The sequence below is a fragment of the Canis aureus genome, chromosome 25 (assembly GCF_053574225.1).
Source record: "Canis aureus isolate CA01 chromosome 25, VMU_Caureus_v.1.0, whole genome shotgun sequence".
In the NCBI taxonomy this organism is placed as follows: domain Eukaryota; kingdom Metazoa; phylum Chordata; class Mammalia; order Carnivora; family Canidae; genus Canis; species Canis aureus.
Window position 1 is genome coordinate 5,159,225 of NC_135635.1, and position 21,530 is coordinate 5,180,754.

The 21,530-nt window shown below is 36.3% G+C and overlaps 1 protein-coding gene across 1 annotated transcript in view; it reads right to left on the reverse strand.

Annotated features, from left to right (window-relative positions):
- Positions 1 to 21,530, reverse strand: part of SPATS2 (spermatogenesis associated serine rich 2) — a 67,172-nt gene that overhangs the window by 34,808 nt on the left and 10,834 nt on the right. The window contains exon 2 of the mRNA XM_077870164.1: positions 2,985 to 3,064. Coding sequence (XP_077726290.1) covers positions 2,985 to 3,064 — 80 coding nt within the window. The remainder of the gene's footprint in view (positions 1 to 2,984; positions 3,065 to 21,530) is intronic.

The following is a 21,530-nucleotide window of genomic DNA, read 5'->3' on the forward strand; positions in this document are numbered from 1 at the left end:
TCAGGCTCCCTGCATGGTGCCTGCTTCTCCCTCTGCCTGTGTCTCTGCCTCTCTCTCTCTAGCTGTGTCTCTATGAATAAATAAATAAAATCTTTAAAAAAATATATAATAGATATGCCAAGGAGCGCCTGGAGGACTCTTGATTTCAGATGGGGTCATGGTCTCAGGACATGGGATCTAGCCCCCCCAGCAGGCTCCATGCCTAGCAGGGAGTCTGCTGGAGGTTCTCTCTCTTCCTCTCCCTATGCCCTTCCCTCTGCTCATGCATGCTCTCTCCCTCTAAAATAAAATTTAAAAATCTTTTTTAAAAAAAATATACCAATTTTGCCGGATTTATTCCTAAGGCTTTTTTTTTTAAGCATACAATGTTAATTTTAATTTTAGGTGTATAATATAGCGACTCAAGAACTCTACACATTTTTTAGTGCTCATCAAGATAGGTGTACTTTTTTTTTTCTTAAAGATTTTTATTTATTTATTCATGAGAGACACAAAGAAAAGGCAGAGACATAGGCAAAGGGATGCAGGCTTCCCATAGGGAGCCTGATGAGAGACTCAGTCTAAAAGATCTGGGATCACAGCTTGAGCCAAAGGAAGATGCTCAATGCTCAACCACTGAGCAACCCAGGCATCCGTAGATAGGTATACTCTTTTAATTTTTTTAAAGATTTTATTTATTCATGATAGGCAGAGAGAGAGAGAGAGAGAGAGAGAGGCAGAGACACAGGCAGAGGGAGAAGCAGGCTCCATGCAGGGAGCCTGACATGGGACTCGATCCCGGAACTCCAGGATCATGATCTGGACCAAAGGCAGGCGCCAAACCGCTGAGCCACCCAGGGATCCCCTAGGTATACTCTTAATAGCTTTTAACTATTTAACCCATTCTCCTCTCACCCACATCCGTTCTGGGAGATTTGAGAATAATTGCATATTTTATTTTCACTTTTGTATATCAATTTAATATCCAGCAACCTTGATGAATTCTTACAATTTCTTGCTTTCCCAGTTTTTCTATGTAGATAGAAAATAATTGAAAAAAAAAAGAAAATAATTGTAATGTCTATAAATAAGTTTTTTTCTTCCTTTCTAATCCTTACAATTTTTTAAAAAAGATTTATTAATTTGAGAGAGAAAGAGAACACACAGAGGGAAAAGGAGAAGGAGACTGCCCGCTGAGCAGGGCACCCAATGTTGAGCTTAATCCCAGGACCATGACCTGAGCCGAAGGCAGACACATAACTGATTGAGATGCCTCAATCTTTACAATTTTCATTTCTTGTCTTACTGCACAATGTGAAGAAGACCTGGCTTTTTTTTTTTTTGGTAGGGAGTAATAGTTAGAAACCAAGGTCTAAAAGCTGTGTGTGTTTGTTTCTGGGCAGTCATTATTTTTAGGGTTTTTTTTTCCAGTGGATAGGGCTAGGAGATTTTGTTTTTTACAACATGAGTTCATAATAACATCTCTAATTCAAATTTAATATTAAAATACTTTTTAAGATTTTATTTATTTATTCATGAGAGAGACAGAGAGAGGCAGAGAGAGGCAGAGACACAGGCAGAGGGAAAAGCAGGAGCCTGCAAGGAGCCCGATGTGGGACTTGATCCTGGATCCCAGGATCACGCCTTAAGCCGAAGGTAGATGCTCAACTGCTGAGCCACCCAGGCGTCCCAAGACTTTTTCTTATATAATTTTAAACACGTATCTCTTTTCTGTACACTGAAAGTTTGTACTAATTTGCTTTATTCTGTAATATTAAAAATATTAATGTACTACAATATTACCAATGATAAAACATTTAATACAATTAAAGATTTATTTGCAATTCTTTTTGTCTTTTGATGTACAGAGTAATACCATGTAATACCAGTAAGCCAGTGGGAAGATTTGTTCTAGTTCACTCTCTCCCTGAAGGTGAAATACTTTTAGCCCTAACTCAGGACAAGCCTTGGGCTTCAACAGCCCTGTGTGGTAAAACTCATTTTTATTAAGACTGGCAAAACACATCAGAGTTACCTAGCTCAGGTGTATCCACTCTGGTTTTTAGTGCCCTCTAATACTTTTGGTCCCTAGGGATATCCTTTACTTTTTTGTTATGATATGCATTTTAAATGACATATATTATTTTTCATTCTATATATTTTAGATATTTTATACCAGGAATGTTTTCAGGTTCTTTAGTCAGCCAAACTGCTTGAAAAGGAAGTACTTTTATATATGAAGAGAAGTATCTTGTCAAAATAATATGCCCAGTCTGTATTAGAACCTAAGTTTTCTTTAGTACACTTGCTTTTATATCATTCTACCCTTTTTTTCGTCTCAGGCTTACCTGAACAATGTCAAGGTTTAAAACCATACAAAGTGGGAAAATATATAATGTATAATCCAAAGAGGGCTATTTTATAATATACATTTTTGAGATGAGCCTAAAACTTAGTACCGATCACTATAAAATGGACTTTAGACAAAACTTACAGATTCAGGGATAAAAGTAAGATTCTGGTAACTTAAAATGTGAAAGTGCTTACATTATTCAACCTATATAGTATATCTGTGACTCCATAATCAACAATATACTTTTCTTAATAAGAGAAAGCACATAAAGCTTTTACATTTTTCTCAATAAAACTCATTAAGGGTTATATAACTAAAAACACCTGGTTTTCTTCCACAGAAATGTTACTTGGAAGATCTTTTCTTGTGTTGTCTGAACTCTCCAAATGAATAGAAAGATCCTACTCAGATTATTCCTTAAAGAATGTTGCCAAATGAGATACACACTAGCCATATATATATTGTTATAATATTAACTAATACTTATGATATTTGTTATGCAAACAAAATCATATTTCACTTTCTTAATGAGTCTGTGTAGCTGCTGATTGAATTAGCATCTAAATTTTACTGTGACTAAATAAATAAATAAATAAATAAATAAAATTTTACTGTGACATTCAAGCTTACTATCCACAGTAAGTAGTCATACCTTCTCTTTCATGTTCTCAAAAGCTCCTCCCTGGGCCAATACAGTATTGGACTGCAAGTCAAAAATGAATCCTGATGTATCTGCAAGAAGAAGGAAAAAAATATGTCCAACACAATCCAAAACTAACATGTGATCCATCTCCCAAATGGAAGGACCATACCAGCGGCTTTCCTCTCATAAACAGTTAACAACTTAGTTGCTATTTTGTAAATTCTACTCTACATATAACTGATAACTACATTTCAGTTAAAATGAAAAATTTGATTTTAACAGAAACCATCAAGAACTACAGAAAGAGGGATCCCTGGGTGGCGCAGCGGTTTGGCGCCTGCCTTTGGCCCAGGGCCGGATCCGGGAGACCCTGGATCGATTCCCACATCGGGCTCCCGGTGCATGGAGCCTGCTTCTCTCTGCCTGTGTCTCTGCCTCTCTTTCTCTCTCTGTGACTATCATAAATAAATAAAAATTTAAAAAAAAAAAAAAAAGAACTACAGAAAGACACTAATTACATCAACTATATTAGACTGTCCAGTAATCCTTGATATCTTTGTTAACTATCCTAATTTAAAAGGCTCTTTAAAAATGTTGCAAGGAAATAGCTCCCTAAGGTAAAATTTAACATTAATGAATCTGAAAACGTGAATATGAAAAGCTTCTGTACCATTAATAATAACACATAAAACTAATTTCCATTTTCTAGACTGTACCACATACATGTTCTTACGGCTATCAAAATCCCTGAATACATTCATGTTTGCATCCCCAACATAATGCTTGACAAAGCAATGTATCTGAGCTTACATTATCAGCACAATATGGGAAAACTCACTGCAAAGCGATTGATTATAGAAGAGTTTGTCTTTCTTATGCTTATAAAGAAAGGTTATCTGCAAATTTACCTGTGACTATGTAATCAATAAACTACTTCGGCTCTAACACTTGATAGCTTTGTTTTAATCTAATGAGATGTGATGGCAGGAAACAGAGTGCTTCTCAAATTCTGATGTGGATATTTATCATCTGGGGAATCTTAGGTTAAAATGCATGTCTGATTTAGTAATTTGGCTTATGGCCTGAGATTTGTATTCTCCAGTGGTATATCAACAATGCTGATCCATGCACCATACTTGAGAATATACCATACTTGGGGGTTAGAATTTCAACAAAGCAAGTAAAAGAACAAATTTTGAGAAAAGAGGTCGCTATGTTTAAATATTTGTTTTTTTTTTAAGATTTTATTTATTTATTCATAGAGACAGACAGAGAGAGAGAGAGGCAGAGACACAGGCAGAGGGAGAAGCAGGCTCCATACAGAGAGACCGACGTGGGACTCGTTCCCGGGTCTCCAGGATCACGCCCTGGGCTGCAGGCGCCGCTAAACCACTGCACCACCGGGGCTGCCCAAATATTTGTGTGCCCACCTCCCACACCACCACTAAATTCATGTTTTTTTTAAAAAGATTTATTTATTCATGAGAGACACAGAAAGAGAGAGGCAAAGACATAGAGGGAGAAGCAGGTGCCTTGCAGGGAGCCCGATGTGGGACTCGATCCTGGATCCTGGAATCATGCTTTGAGCAGAAGGCAGCCGCTCAAGGTTGAGCTACCCAGGAGTCCCTAAATTCATATGTTGAAATCCTTAAGCGTTATGGTTATATAATCGTATTAGCAGGTGGAACTTTTAAGAGGTGAATAGGTCATGAGACTGCAGTCCTCATGATGAGATTAGTGCTCTTATAAGAGAGACCCCACAGAGCTCTCCACCCTCTGCCATCCTAAGAGGACAAATGAGAAGCAGTCTGTAACCCAAAAGAGGCCCTCACCCAACTATGCTAGCACTCTGATCGTAGACTTCGAGGCTTCCAAACTGCGAGAAATAAATTTCTGTTGTTTATAAACTACTCAGCCTGTTATGGCAGCTAGAATAGAATAAGATAGGGGTATAAAAAATACAGTAATATTCTAGTACACTTTCCAAATTCTTTTGCTATTATAATAGATGTGTTTTAATTAAAGCCTCTTTTCAGGGATAAAAAGTACAGCACCGGGAATATAGTCAATGGTATTGTAATATTGCTTGGTGACAGATGGCAGCTATATATGTGGTGAGCATAACATAATGTATACAGTTGTCAAATCACAATGATATACACCTGAAACTAACGTAACATTGTGTGTCAACTATACTTAAATTAAAAAAAATAATAAAGAGCCTTACAGCTTAATCCTGGGTTTTCAAATCCTTCCTAGATTCTATAGAAGACTGGTAATTCATAAGGTAGAATGTTAAGAGCATTTTGGTATTAAAAGTGGAAAAGAGGGATCCCTGGGTGGCGCAGCGGTTTGGCGCCTGCCTTTGGCCAGGGGCGCAGTCCTGGAGACCCAGGATCGAATCCCACGTCGGGCTCCCAGTGCATGGAGCCTGCTTCTCCCTCTGCCTGTGTCTCTGCCTCTCTCTCTCTGTGTGTGATTATCATAAATAAATTAAAAAAAAAAAAAAAGTGGAAAAGAGGGATCCCTGGGTGGCGCAGTGGTTTAGCGCCTGCCTTTGGCCCAGGGCGCGATCCTGGAGACCCAGGATCGAATCCCACGTCGGGCTTCCGGTGCATGGAGCCTGCTTCTCCCTCTGCCTATGTCTCTGCCTCTCTCTCTCTCTGTGTCACTATCATAAATAAATAAAAATTAAAAAAAAAAATAAAATAAAAGTGGAAAAGAGGGTATGAATAGAGTCAATGTCATTCCAAGAGAAACGATGCTTGCCAATTGCCAATAAAACCATGAATTAATTTATATTTAACCTCCATAATACTGGCAGTTTTAGACTGTTATCTAAATTAAAAATTAGGTTATACTTAAGAAAAACTCAGTATTTAAGTCTGAGTTTTCCAGATGACTACATAATATGGTTAACTTTCAATTATCTTTATTAACTAAGAAAAGACACAATTTTGAAGATCCTATATAGTCAAAATACTACCCAGCAACCGACTTAATTACTATAGGCTACAAATGATTTAACTTGGATGTTATAAGTACTCTCCCTCAAAGACAAGCTAATGAGCAATGAGATGATACAAAGGATGCCAATAATCTTATTAAAGAATCAAACTATCAACCTCTTTTTTTTTATCAACCTCTTTTAAAGTGGAAGCAAAACAGCATTTTGGGGTCTGTATTTATTTTGGGATATTTAAATGAAGCATTAGTATTACTAGCTTTTAACACATCATCTAACATTTTTTTTCCCTTTAACAACATATTAGATTCGACAAAGTACAAGGAAAACAAAGGTTAGTTCTGTAAACACCTTCAGCTATTGCCCCCCTCAATTAGCATAAGTAATATTAAGGTTTATCTGGCATACATACATACCAGTTAGGATAATGATTAAAAATACATAAAGCAGTCAGGATCCCAGCAGGAAACAAATTGCGCACTCAAATTGGGCAATCTAAGGAGGGTTTAATAAAGGGACTGTTTTCAAAGATTGCTAGTAAGGAGTACAGAAATCAAAAGATATAGTGCAGTACCCTCCACTAATAAGCAATGTATCATGCTACTCTGAGGTTCAAAAGAAGTGTAAGCAGAAAATAATTCCTGGATCCTAGAGACACAAGGCTCTTTCATCTCTGTTTAATCTGGTATGGAGAGGGCCACAAGACCATAGCTATGACTTTTGGTCAAAGGACAAGGTAAGCCCACAGGTAACCTCCCCTCAGGGAAAGATTGGGAAATGAAACCACTACCTTCGCTGTCCTCCCTGGCTCTGGTCTCCTGCCTATGCTGTGTGCCTAATGGCCAAACCGAACTAGGAGCCTGAGAGCAAGAGAACCACTGAGGCAGTGCATACAGGTCGGCCTCCTGAAATTAGCACAAATGCCAGTTTCATATCTATATTCTAAATCATAAGTTCACACAAAAGGAAAGCAATAATTCAACATTTCAACTTGCCTACTCACCAGCTAACATCGCCTCTTTTAGCTTAAGCCAACAACTCAAGTACATTCAAAACCGCGCTTCAATGAACTGGTGCTTAAGTGCCTCTCAGCATTACAGACAAAGTCATTTTTAATTCCCATCAACAATATTTAGTAATTTAACAATTTTCTTTTTTCATGCAAAGGAAACCTAAGATTTACTTAATTCCACTGGTAGGAAATCAGGCAGGATCTCAACTTTTGATATCAAGCCTATGATAGAAGAGCATGTATACTCTGCAGGAAATAAGTTTTTATTTTTGTTTCTTTTTTAAGATTTTATTTATGTATTCATGAGAGACACAGAGAGAGAGGCAGAGACCCAGGCAGAGGGAGAAGCAGGCTCCATGCAGGGAGCCTGATGTGGGACTCAATCCGGGGACTCCAGGATCACAACCGGCCGAAGGCAGGCACTAAACCACTGAGCCACCTAGGTGTCCCAGGAATGAGTTTTTAAAGAACAAAAGTTAAATGCTACTCTCACACAAGACTCATAAAAGATACAAGGAGGTTTTTTTTTTTTTAATTTTTTTAAAGATTATTTATTTATTCACGAGAGACACAAAAAGAGAGGCAGAGACACAGGCAGAGGGAGGAGAAGCAGGCTCCATGCAGGGAGCCCAATGTGGGACTTGATCCCAGGAATCCAGGATCATGCCCTGAGCCAAAGGCAGATGCTCAACTGCTGAGCCACAAAGGCATCCTGATACAAGGAATTCTTGAGATTGAACTTTCTTATCATTTATTTCACTCTATCAGGAACCACCTCAGAAGTTTCTTCGAATGCTTTCAAATAGCACACATTTAGGAACATTTTGGGAAAAGTATGTTATTTACAAAATCACTGACATATTTGCAAATATTGCAGGCTTTGTTATTGTTTTTGCTGGCTTCAAAAATCAGGCAAAAGTTGTTTTAGGCATTGAGGATGACATAAATATCTGAGTTTGATAATACCATGTGTCAAACCAAACTTGAACAAGTTTTTTTTTTTTTTTTTTAACTGAGGTATAATAGACTTCTATATAAATCACTATATTATTTTCAGGTGTACAACATAATGGTTTGCTATTTTTACATACTGTGAAATAATCACCACAATAAGTATAGTTAACATCTGTCAACATACATAGCTACAAAATTTTTTTCTTGCAACAGGAACTAAGATCCACTCTTAGCAACCTGCAAATATGCAACACAGATTATTAACTAGAGCTACCATTCTGTATATTACATCCCTATGACTTACTTTTTTTTTTTTTTTTTATAACTAGAAGTCTACTTTTTGACCCCCTTTATCCATTTCACTCCCTTTCCTCTCTGGTAACCACCAATCTGTTCTCTGTATCTCTAAGCTTGTTTTTTTTTTTTTTTTTTTTTAAGATTTCACATGTAAGTGAGATCATAGGGTATTTGTCTTTCTCTGTCGTTCACTTGGCATAATGCCCTCAAGGTCCACCATATTGTTACAAATGGTAAGATTTCCTTCTTTTTATAACTACATGATATTCCACTGTCTCAGAATTTCCTTTGTTTTTAATGGTGAATAATATTCCATTGTGTATGTGTTTGTATACACATTTTCTTTATCCATCCATCTATGGACACTTAACGGTTGTTTTGATATCTTGCTATCGTAAATGATACTGCAATAAACATGGCAATGCATATATCTTTTCAAGTTAGTGTTTTTGTTTTTGTGGGATAAATACCCAAAAGTAGAATTGCTGGATCATGCAGTAGGTCTAATTTTAATTTCTTAAGGAACTTCCATACTGTCTTCCACAGTGGCTATACCAATTTACATTCCCACTAATAGTATGTGAGGATTTCCTCTCTCTACATCCTAGCCAACACTTGTTCTTTTTTTTTTTCTTGTAGGATTTTATTTATTTGAGAGAGACAGCATGAGCATGAGGAAGGGCAGATGGAGAGAGAGAAGCAGACTCCCCACTGAGCAGGGAGCCCAACAAGGGGCTCAATCTCAGGACCCTGTGATCATGACCTGAGCCGAGGGCAAATGCTTAACTGATTGAGCAATCCAGTTGTCAATAACAACCCAACACTTGTTATTTCTTGTCTTTTTGATTATAGCCATTCTAACAGGTGTGAGGTGTTATCTCATTGTAGTTTCAACTGCATTTCCTTGCACCTTTTCATGTACCTGATGGCCATCTATCTGTAAGTCTTCTTTGGAATTGACGGGCACCTGGGTGGCTCAGTGGTTGAGCATCTGCCTTTGACTCAGGTCGTGATCCCAGGGTCCTGGGTTCAAGTCCCACATTGGGTCCCCACAGGGAGCCTGCTTCTCCCTCTGCCTATGTCTCTGCCTCTCTTTGTGTCTCTTGTGAATAAATAAATAAAATCCTAAAAAAAAAAAAAAGCCTTCTTTGGAATTGCATATGTATCTTTTTAATACATGTATCTTAAACTTTGAAAGTCTAAATGTGTTAATTTATAATTTTACCTGAAGACCATACTGTACTGAATGTTTTATAATTTATTTGGTTAAAAGTTCTGATTATACTCATATCTAACAGAATCACCATCAACAAAAGAGAGAGGGAGAAAGCGAGAAAGAGAGAAAGAGAACAAGGGTTGAGAAGCATGTAGAGAAATTGGAATTCTCATACACTGACCATTTGGGAATGTCAAATGGTATAGCTGCTGTGAGAAGCTACATGGTGGTTCCTTAAATAAGTAAACAGAATTATCATAAGACTAAGCAATTCCACTTCTGAGTATATACACAAAAGAAGAGCAGTAACCTAAACCAATATTTATATATCTATGTTCACAGCAGCATTATTCACAATAGCCAAGATACAGAAACAACTCTTAAGTGTCCATCAAGGGGCTAATGGATAAAGAAAATGTATGTTAATGTACACACACACACACACACACACACACACACACAATGGAATATTATTCAGCATTAAAAAGGAAGGAAATTCTGACAAATAAATGCTACAGTATGGATGAACTTTGACAACATTAGGCTAAGTAAAATAAGCCAGTCACAAAATGACAAATACTATATGATTCTATTCATGTGAGATACCTAGAATTGTCAAATTAATAGAGAAAGTAGGGTGGTCTTTACTATAGGGGTTGGGGGAAGGAGGAAACAGTGAGTTGTTGTTTAGAATTTTGATTTGGCAAGGTGAAAAAGTTGTGGAGACAAATAGTGTGATAGTTACACAGAATGTGACTATACTTAATGCCAGTGAACTGTACAATTAGAAATGTCTAAAATGGTAAATTTTATAGAAGTTTTAACTACAAATAAATTTTTAAAAAATTTCTGATTATAAAATATACTAAGAAAATAGCATTCTTCTAATGTAAATTTATTTTTATTTTTATTTTTTTTTAAGATTTTGTTTATCATGAGAGACACAGAGAGAGAGAGAGGCAGAGACACAGGCAGAGGAAGAAGCAGGCTCCAGGCAGGGAGCCCGACATGGGACTTGATCCCGGGACTCCAGGATCACGCCCAAAGGCAGGCACTAAACCACCGAGCCACACAGAGATCTCTAATGTAAATTTTAAAATGTAAGGATCCCTTGCTGAGATTCCAAATTAATTCCTGCAATAAATATTTGGTAAACACCTACCATGAGCCAAGTTAGGTATTAAGAATACACTAGTGAATAAGACATCTATGTTTTCTGGTCTCTTAAGGAGTTTTATATTCTAGTGCAGGGGACCAGTCAAAAATAAATAACCATCTCAATAGGATAGCAACTGTTCATCAGTTTATTAAATTGCACAGTACTAAATACATATAATAGCCCCCACAATAGCACTACTATCAGGCGGAGATTATTAAAAGTTCTACTACTCAGGGTCCTAAAAAGGTTTACCAGAACTAATTTTATATATATATATAATTTTTTTTTTTACCAGAACTAATATTATGAACACACAGTAAGTGTGTGTTGAAAGCACTGAAGTGAATTCAATCTGATTATGAGCAGGCTACCTACTTTGTTGGAAAAGCCTGTCCCCCAAATTCCAGGTTGCTTATCGCAGAATGGAGTATAGTGGGGACTCACAACGAGGCATGGATTCTTATAGGAGCTACTTAATTTGTGTCTTTGAATTCAACAACTAAAAATTTATGATTTTTAGATTGTTTATATGTTTTTCCATTAACATAGATGGCAAATTACTGTGCTATCCCTTCTGACGAGTGAAGAGAAATATGGAATTATAATCCCCCCAGAATACTTTAACTCAATTTTACACTGATGAGAAAATCAGTCACAGTACCATTTCTTACCCAAAGTCACATAAGAAACCTACAGCAGAATCAATGACAGAGACAAAAGCTTAATGCTATACAACCTTAATGCTGAGCTCACCAAACTTAACTAGTTCTCAAGTTGCCATTATTTTAACAGTATCTTGGTATATCACCTTTCTTCTAAAGCTCTCAGATTCTTGTTATTATACACTGATATTCTTTACACAAACATAAAACAAGCTGGATAACAAAATTATTCATATTTCACCATAGTCAAAGAGAGGCCATAGAGTAAGATCCTCCAATTAAATGCAAATAAACCCACAGGTAAGAAAACCTAGATGTAACCTAACAATGACTACGATCACTTGTCATATTTTCTCAAACTGTATCAACTTCCTCTTAAAAATTAAAAGGTAGACTCAAGAGAAGAGGTTATTTAAGTGTCAATTCTTATGGAAATGTATCTCATGAGCAATTAAATAACCTGAACACAGCCAATACTCAACCACCTAAAAGACAATAACCAGGCTCTTGAAATTGTTTTTTCTCATGACAGTTTTGAGAATAATTCACATATAAATCACAAATAAAATGACAAGTAGATTTCAGTTTCTACATGTACACTAATGACAAATATGGGACACAGGTTATATTATATAAATGTGAATGCAAGGAGAATAAAGTTACCGACATAGACATGACTAGCTAAAGCTTAGAGTATATTCACAACTTTGAAACTTTGAAGAGGCCACCAACTTCAGTTCCCTAGGTCACAATTTTCTCTTCTGTCAATTTACCACCTAAGCTTAGAAGAATTATGACTGTTTTTGTAAGAAAAAAGACATATAAAAGATAAAGAAAATATGTGAATAATGAAGAGTCAGGGATCCCTGGGTGGCTCAGCAGTTTGGCGCCTGCCTTCGGCCCGGGGTGTGATCCTGGAGTCTCAGGATCGAGTCCCACATCGGGCTTCCTGCATGGAGCCTGCTTCTCCTCTGTGTCTCTGCCTCTGTGTGTGTGTGTGTCTCTCATGAATAAATAAATAAAATCTTAAAAAAAAAAAAAGGAAGAGTCAGACTTGGAAAGGGAACAAACCTTAGATGGGAAATTTAGAAAAACTATGTCAAAATGCCATTTTGTAAGATGTCTAGTACTGTTATAGCCTTCTGAAATGCTAACACTTTTTTATATTTAGTTCTTTAAAAGTTATTTAAGAAATTTCCATCTTGGTTGCCGATGGCCAAACAGAAAAATCTTCTCAGTAGACTGCAAGGATACAGACTTACAGTCTTATCAACTGGCCTTCCTAGGCATCTCAGATACTACTATGTTTTACATGTTCAGAAAAATCCACACTTCAATTACCAATTTGCTAAGTGGGTCTTCAATGAAAGAAAACGGACTTTTGTTTTCCTTCATTTTTCATATAGTCTTAACAGCTGATTAAATTTTTCTTTGTTCCTTTGAATGCTTCAACTACATTCTGAAGGATGTTGTGCCTCTTCTAAGACAAAGCAATTACACTGGGAAATTTCCAAACTTTTACAATGAGTTTTAATTTTTCCAAGTGGAGCTTGCTGGAAAGTCAGGGTTATTATTAAAGACACAAACAAGCAATTGAATCCTACCTTACTCTTACCAATATATTTTCCTAGGTTTCCATCAAGTGTAACAGAATAAGCTTCTTTTTCTTAAGTTCCAAGAATTCTTGGGGGTCCTGTTGTTTAAAAGGTTTACTGGCTCAAATAATAAATTCCTCCAAGAATGGTGACTGGATAGGAAATTTTATCCACCTTTCAAAAATCTTCTTAGTAATGTACTCTTGAGAATAGCCAGGAGGCAATGATACTGATTTTAATGCCCAATCTCTTCTGTCTCCATGCCACCTTCCATTAGTTTGGAATTAGTTCTCCCACATATGAAATGAAACACATAGCTTTAAAAAAATTCTTTCCGGGATCCCTGGGTGGCGCAGTGGTTTGGCGCCTGCCTTTGGCCCAGGGCGCAATCCTGGAGACCCAGGATCGAATCCCACATCAGGCTCCCAGTGCATGGAGCCTGCTTCTCCCTCTGCCTATGTCTCTGCCTCTCTCTCTCTCTCTGTGACTATCATAAATTAAAAAAAAAAAAAAAATTAAAAAAAAATTCTTTCCTACTCCTTATTGTCCTTGAGATTCTCAAGAATTCTACTAGCTTTTCCAGGAAAAAAAAAATCAATTTTGCAAATTAAACAAATTAAAGCATTTGAGAACTATGATTTTTTTTTAAAGGAAGAACACAAATCTTCAATTACTAAGATCACCACACATCCTTTGCTGATTCTAGATCATCTCTGAGTAATGCCTTATTCACAAAATATTTTATGTAGTTCCAGAGATTACACGAATTTAAATAGTTACTTAAAAAATTATGAAGCCACATGATGATTATTTTGGTATCTATTTACACCCAATTTGCAAACTCTTTAATGGAATGGGGCGCTAAAGTAGAATAAAAATTAAATATTTAGTTAAATCTTTATTTCCAAGTAGTGAGAAATACTGTCATGAGTTTTATGTTTCTACTTGCTAATCTCTCCTTGCTTTAGGGGAAAGGAAAAAATAAATTGTGGGGCACCTGGGTGGCACAGCGAGTTGGGTGTCTGACTCTTAGTTTTGGCTCAGGTCATGGTCTCAGAGTCCTAGGATCAAGCCCCACATCAGGTTCCATACTCAGCATGGAGTCTGCTTGAGTCTGCTTCTCTCTCTCCATCTTTCTCTGCCCCTCCCATTCGTGCTCTCTCTCTAAAATAAATAAAATCTTTAAAGAAAAATAATAAATTGTGATGTGGTTAAAACATGGACAGCCAGTAAAAACAGGAGAAAAAAAGAGAAGGAATCTGGATAATCAGAAAACCAGAAAATCAGTCTGCAAATGAATCAAGTCGTATAAAATGCCTGTGTGAGCTGGTCACTTAAGTCTAAAGAAAAATATAATTTTAGCTACCAAGGGTCTATTTTCTGTCTCTCTTAAGTCAAACCCTCATTTTTAGATTTAAATGAAATTTCTCTGTTTAATGAGATTGTTAACTCCTGGATGTTATACAGTATATGCCATAGTTCTGGGCTTGGCTTAACATGGATTAGGTGAACTGAATGTACCATTAAAAAAAAAAAATTAGTTCCTACTCCTCACTGTCTTTTAGATTCTCAAGAATTCTAACCAGCTATCTTAGGAAAGAAACTTAGTTCCAATGAGTCAATGTAATTAAAGCATTTAAGAACTAAGATAGTTAAAAAGTCAAATAAATCTTCAATTACTAAGCTCAGTACAGACTAGCTGCTAGAATTCCTGAGAATCTAAAGGAGAGCGAGGAAAAGGAAATAATTTTTTAAAACACTGTGTTTCTTTTTTTTTTTTTTATTTTTTATTTTTTTATTTATTTATGATAGTCACAGAGAGAGAGAGAGAGAGAGAGAGAGGCAGAGACAGAAGCAGGCTCCATGCACCGGGAGCCCGATGTGGGATTCGATCCCGGGTCTCCAGGATCGCGACCTGGGCCAAAGGCAGGCGCCAAACCGCTGCGCCACCCAGAGATCCCAAAACACTGTGTTTCATTTCATATGTAGGAGAACTAATTTGTTTAGATCTGAGAGATATTCTTTTGTCATTGTAAAATATTTTTGCTTTGGATGTTCCTTCTAGCACTGTAAAAATCTTTCCTTTCCAGCCCATCCCAATCCCTGTGCTTCAAAGTATAGAAATGAACAAGCAATCCTAATTGCATGATCTATATCTAACAAAACCACCCCATCTCATAAAACCAAAGCACTGCAAAATCTGTTACTCTTTACTCATTAGCCTTCATGCAAGTAAGAATTAAATCTGTCTGCTTCTTCTTTCTTAAACTAGAAAAATTATGGATCAGTTATCTACTTTGATTATAAATATTTCTATTTCCAAATAATCATTCAATTACCATGAGGTGGATACTAGCTTTTAAGTGTTATACATGAAGACACAAATTACCTAAATAATAAACTTGTTTAAGTTCGTCTATCCTTTTTTTAAAAATTTTTATTTATTCATGAGAGACACAGAGAGACAGAGAGAGAGAGAGGCAGAGACACAGGCAGAGACACAGGCAGAGGGAGAAGCAGGCTCCATGTAGGGAGCCCGACATAGGACTTGATCCCAGGTCTCTAGGATCACGCCCTGAGCTGAAGGCAGCGCTAAACCGCTGAGCCACCCAGGCTGCCTAAGTTTGTTCTCTCCTAATAAAATATCTTAAAAAAAAATTTTTTTTTTTTTATTGTGGGGGTGGCTGGATGGCTCAGTAGTTAAGCATCCAACTCTTGATTCTGGCCCAGGTAATGATCTCAGAGTTGTAGGATCTAGCGCTGCTTCAGGCTCCATGCTTACCATGGAGTCTGCTTGAGATTCTCTCTCCTCTCCATCTGCCCCCTCTCCACTCACACTCATGCTAAAACAAATCTTTAAAAAATAAAAATAATTTTATTGTGAAATATAGCATATTTATAGTGTACACACAGATTAATGTATCACAGCTTGATAATTTATCACAAAACAAACACTCAAATACTACTACTCAGGTTAAGAAATAAAACTGAGGAATATGAGAAAGATCTAGTACCCCAGATGCCTTCCTCATATCCCCCTTCTCTTAGTATCTCTCCCCACTCACCAAAGGCACCATTCTCCAAACTTTTCTTCATAGTTGATACCACTGAAGAAGGTATACCTACATATTATGGTTTAGTTTTACTTTTATCTATGAGAGTAATGATTCTGCATGTATTTTATTCTGGTGCATGGGTTGTTTCAACACTGTGTTTGTAAGATTTATGCATATTTTTGCAAGTAAATGTAGTTTGTTCATTTACCTTGAATAATATTTCACTGTATTTCATTATTTATTTATTCTGCTAGAAAACTGATGGACAAATGATGAACAGCTGGGCTGTCTGCTAGATAAATGATGGACAATGGGTTGCTTCTAGTTTTTGGTCAATACCAACAATGTTGTTTTTAATATTCTTGTACAAATCTCCTGATGTACCTGGGAATGCATTTCTGTTGAATACTCAAGAACAAAACTAAATCATAGGGTATGCTTATCTTCAATTCTAGTACATATGTCAAACAGCTTCTCAAAGTAGCTGCACCAATTTAAACTCCCAATAGCAGCTTTTGAAAGTTTTTATTATTTCATATATTCACACTCATTAATATATTATTAATCTTTTTAATTTTAGCCATTCCCGTGCAAGAGCAGTAGTATCTCATTGTTCTAATTTTCATTTCATTTGTTTATAAATTTTGTTATTCTTTTCCCTGACAATGACTACTCTAACCTAGCTTTTGGAGGGAGAATTGTCTTTTTCTTATTGATCTGCAATAGTTCTCTATCATTTAAACATGATACAAATTTCTTCTCCCATTCTGTGACTTCCTTGTAACTCTCTTAACTGTTCCTTCTGATGAGAAGTTCTTAAATTTTTTAAAAAGATTTTATTTATTTATTTATAAGAGACACACAGAAAGAGGAAGGGACACAGGCAGAGGGAGAAGCAGGCTCCCTGCAGGGAGCCTGATGCAGGACTCAATCCTAGGACCCCAGGATCATGACCTGAACTGAAAACAGATGTTCAACCACTGAGCCACCCAGGCATCCCAGAAGTTCCTAATTTTAATGTAATAAGGCACTGACATTCACTCTTCTCCTTTATGATTAGCGCTTTTTTTGTCTACTTAAAAACTCTTTCTCATGGTGCCTGGGTGGCTTAGTTGGTTGAGTGTCTGCCTTTGGCTCAGGTCATGATCTTGGGGTCCTGGGACTGAGTCCCACATTGGGCTTCCTGGTCAGCGGGGAGTCTGCTTCTCCCTCTCCCTCTGCTGATGCCCCCCAACTCATGCTCTCTCTCAAATAAATAGATAAAATCTTAAAAAAAAAAACAAAAACCTCTTTCTCTGAGATAATGTTAGAAACTTGTTTCAAAATAATCCCCTGGGGGTGGATCAAAGTATAGCCAAAAATGATTGGCAATGTGTTGTTAATTATTGGACCTGAGTTATGAGTATTTGGGAGTCCATTGTATTTTTCTATTTTTTATAAGCTTACAAATTTCAGTAACAAATTTTTAAAAATTAATGTTATTAAAAACTCCTGGATCTTTTAAGTGTTTATATAGCAAGGTTGCAGGATACAAGGCTAATATACAAAAGTCAGTCATTTTCCCATATAAAAACAATGAAGAAGTGTTTTGAATTTGAAATGAAAAACAATACTATTTATATTAGCATCCTACAAAATGAAATACTTATATATAAATCTAACAAAGTATACATAAGACCTTTAAAACTATAAAACCGTGAGGGAAAAAATTAAAGCATTGAATAAATGGAGAGGCAGTCTATGTTTGCAGATAGGAAGGCTCAATATTGTCAGGATGTCAGTTCCTCCCAACTTGGGTCTACAGAATAAATGCAATCCCAATCAAAATTCTAGCAACTTATTTTTGGTTATCAACAAAGTGGTTCTAAAATGTATATGGAGAGGGAAAAGACACAGAATAGCCAACACAACACTGAAGGAGAACAATGCTGAAGAACTGACACTACATGAATTCAAGACATATTATAAAACTACAATATTCAAGGCAGTGTAGTCCTGGTGAAAAAAATAGACCAAAAAAATCAGTAGAACAGAATAGAAAGCCCAGAAATAGACTGACAGATATAAGGCAACTGATCTTTGACAAAGGAACAAAGGCAATACAACTGATGTAAGAAAGTCTTTACAACAATGGTGCTAGAACAACCAGACATTCACATGCAAAAAAAAATGAATCTAAGTATAGACTTTACGTCCTTCACAAAAATTAACACCAAATGGATCACAGATGTAAATGTAAACTACAAAACTATAAAACTCCCTAGAAGATAATACAGGAGAAAATCTAGATAACTTTGGATTTTTGCAATGACTTTTTAGATGCATCACCAAAGGCATAACCCATGAAAGGAATATTGATAAGCTGGATTTCATTAAAATTAAAACTACCTACTCTGCAAAAGACACTGTCAAGAGAATGAAAAGACAAGGCACAGACCAGGAGAAAATATTTGCAAAAGACACCTGATAAAGGGCTGTTACTCAAAATATAAAAAGAACTCTTAATTTTCAACAATAAGAAACAACACAATTTAAAAATGGGCCTAAGACCTTCACAGACACCTCCCCAAAGAAGAATATAGAGACGGCAAACAAGCATATGAAAAGATGCTTCACATGGCATCAAGGAAATGTAACTTAAAACAACGAGATACCACTACACATCTCTTAGAATAGCCCACATCCAGAACACTGACACCACCAAATGCTGGCAAGGATGTGGAGCAACAGGAACTCTCCTTCATTGCTGGTAAAAAAGGAAAATGGTACATATAGGCTCTTTGGAAGACTTCAGCAGTTTCTTTTTTTGTTGTTGTTGTTGTTTTTAAGATTTTATTTATTTATTCATGAGAGACATGGAGAGAGAGGTAGAAACATAGGCAGAAGGAGAAGCAGGCTCCCTGTAGGGACCCCAATGTAGGACTTGATCCCGAGACTCTGGGATTGTGCCCTGAGCCGAAGGCAGACGCTCAACTGCTGAGCCATCCAGGCGTCCCCAGTTCAGCAGTTTCTTACAAAACTTACCATGCAATCTAGCAATCATTCTTTTTGGTATTTACTCAAAGGAGCTGAAACCTTATACCCATACAAAAACCTGCATATGGATGTTTATATCAACTCTATTTATAATTGCCAAAAATTAGAAGCAACCAAGACGTCCTTCAGTAGGTAAATGGATTAACTATTGTACATCCATACAATGGAATGTTATTTAATGCTAAAAAGAAATTTGTTTACAAGCCATGAAAAGACATGGAGGAAATTTAATTGCTTATTACTAATTGAAATAAGTGAATGTGAAAAGGCTACATACTGTATGATTCCAGCTATATAACTTTCTGGAAAAGGAAAATTATAGCAATAATAAAAGGGTCAGTAGTTGCCAGGGGTTAAGTGGAATGAATGATTAATAAGTAGAGAACAGAGGATTTTTAGGGGAGTGAAACTACTCTGTATGATACTATAATAGCAAATACATGTCATTATACATTTGTCCAAATCCAAAAAATGTACACCACCAAGAAAGAATCCTAATGTAAACTACAGACTTTGGGTGATAATAATGTGTCAATGTAGGTTTACCCACGGTAACAAATGTGTCACTCTGGTGAATGATATGGATCACAGGGGAGGTTATGTATCTGTGGGGGTAGGAGGTATACAGGAAATCTATACCTCTCCTCAACTTTGCTGTAAACCTAAAACTGCTTTAAAAAACAAACTCCATTAAGACATTTAAAAAACCCTATTAAGGAAAAAGGTTTAAAAAGGAAAGAATCCTTCCTTCTTTGAGGTCTTAAAGATATTCTTCTAAATTATCCTTCATAAGCTTTATTGTTTTACCGTTCACATTTAGGTCTATAATCTAAACCGTAAATTGCTTCAGAGGTATGAAGTAAAGGAACAGTTACATTTTTTCCATATGGATTTCCAAATATCTCAGAATTAAGTGAAAAAAGATCACCTTTTCCTCAAAGCTCTGCAGTACCACCTTTTAGGAAAATAAAATCTCCACAGATGAATAGCTCTGTTTCTGGGCTGTTTCATCCGTCTACATTTCCATCTGACATATCTTTCATTGAATTTCTTTCTATGTTATACTTTTGACACAATTGTAAATATCCCGTTTTTAAATTTCATTTTCTAATGACTTATTGCTGGTATAAGTAGGTGTGAACTGATTTTTGTAGAATAATTTTATATCTAGCAACATTGTTAAAGTCACTAATTCGAAAAGGTTACATTCTGTGGCCTTTCTATATAGGGTATCCACAAAAATCATATAGTAAACATCAGCGTAATGGTGAATGCTAAGCCCTTTTCCTTTGAGATGAGAAGACAAAAATGCTTGCTTTGTTACTTTTTTCCCTCCTAACCTTATTGAGAAAAAATTGAAAAATATATACATTTAAACTGCACAATGTGATAAGCTGATATACATAGCTACTGTTGGAATAATGACCAAGACCAAAACAATTAACACATTCATCACCTCACATAATTAACTCTTTTGCTTCATTACCTCTAGACAACTGGAGATCTAACAACTACAATAAAGCAAGGAAAAGGGGAAAAAATCATAAATATTGGAATCCCATTATTCAAGAATGATTTTATTTCCTTCTACATATTTGAAGAGATTGAATTTTCTAGCCTTTTCCTAATTTCCTTAGAACTTAGTTCACTTATCTATAGCCTATCTTCTTTTCTAATATATACATGTAAAGCTAAAAAAGAAATAAAAAATCCCTCTAGGGATCCCTGGGTGGTGCAGTGGTTTGGCGCCTGCCTTTGGCCCAGGGCGCGATCCTGGAGACCAGGGATTGAATCCCACGTCGGGCTCCCAGTGCATGGAGCCTGTTTCTCCCTCTGCCTGTGTCTCTGCCTCTCTCTCTCTCTCTCTGTGTGACTATCATAAATAAATAAAAATTTAAAAAAAAATCCCTCTAAACATGGTTTTAGCTGCACACAAGTTTTTATGCATAAATCTCTATTATTCTATTTAAAATATTTCCTAATTTCTGTTTAATTTTTTTGATCTATTATTCAAATGTATATTTCTTAAATACTCAAATATTTGGAGATTTTCTAATTAACTTTTGGATAGCAAGCTTAAATGCACTGTGACCAAATAATAATCTGAATGATTTTAATTCTCTAAAAGTGGTATAAATTCACTTTTATATCCTTATTAATCCCACATCTTTGTTTTTTCAGTTAGAGAGATCTGTGTTAAAATCTCTTACTATAATTACGTATTTCTCCTTTTAATTCTGCCAATTTTTGTTTTAAATGTTATTAGAGGGGCACCTGGGTGGCTCAGTTGGTAAAGTGTCTGCCTTTGGCTCAGGTCATGATCTCAGTGTCCTGGGATGGAGCCCCACACTGGGCTCCCTGCTGGATGGAAAGTCTGCTCCTCCCTCCCTTTTTGCTCCTCCCCTCGTTTGTGCTTTTTTTGTCTCTAATAAACAAATAAAAACTTCAAGAAATGTAAATCTGTTATTAGAATTATTTTTTGTTAAATTAAATGATTTATCATTACGAGGTGCCCCTCCTTCATCCCTAATGATGCTTTTTTGCCTTAAAGTCTACTCTGGCTGAATATTAATATATCCACATTCAGAACAGTTTTCTTTTGT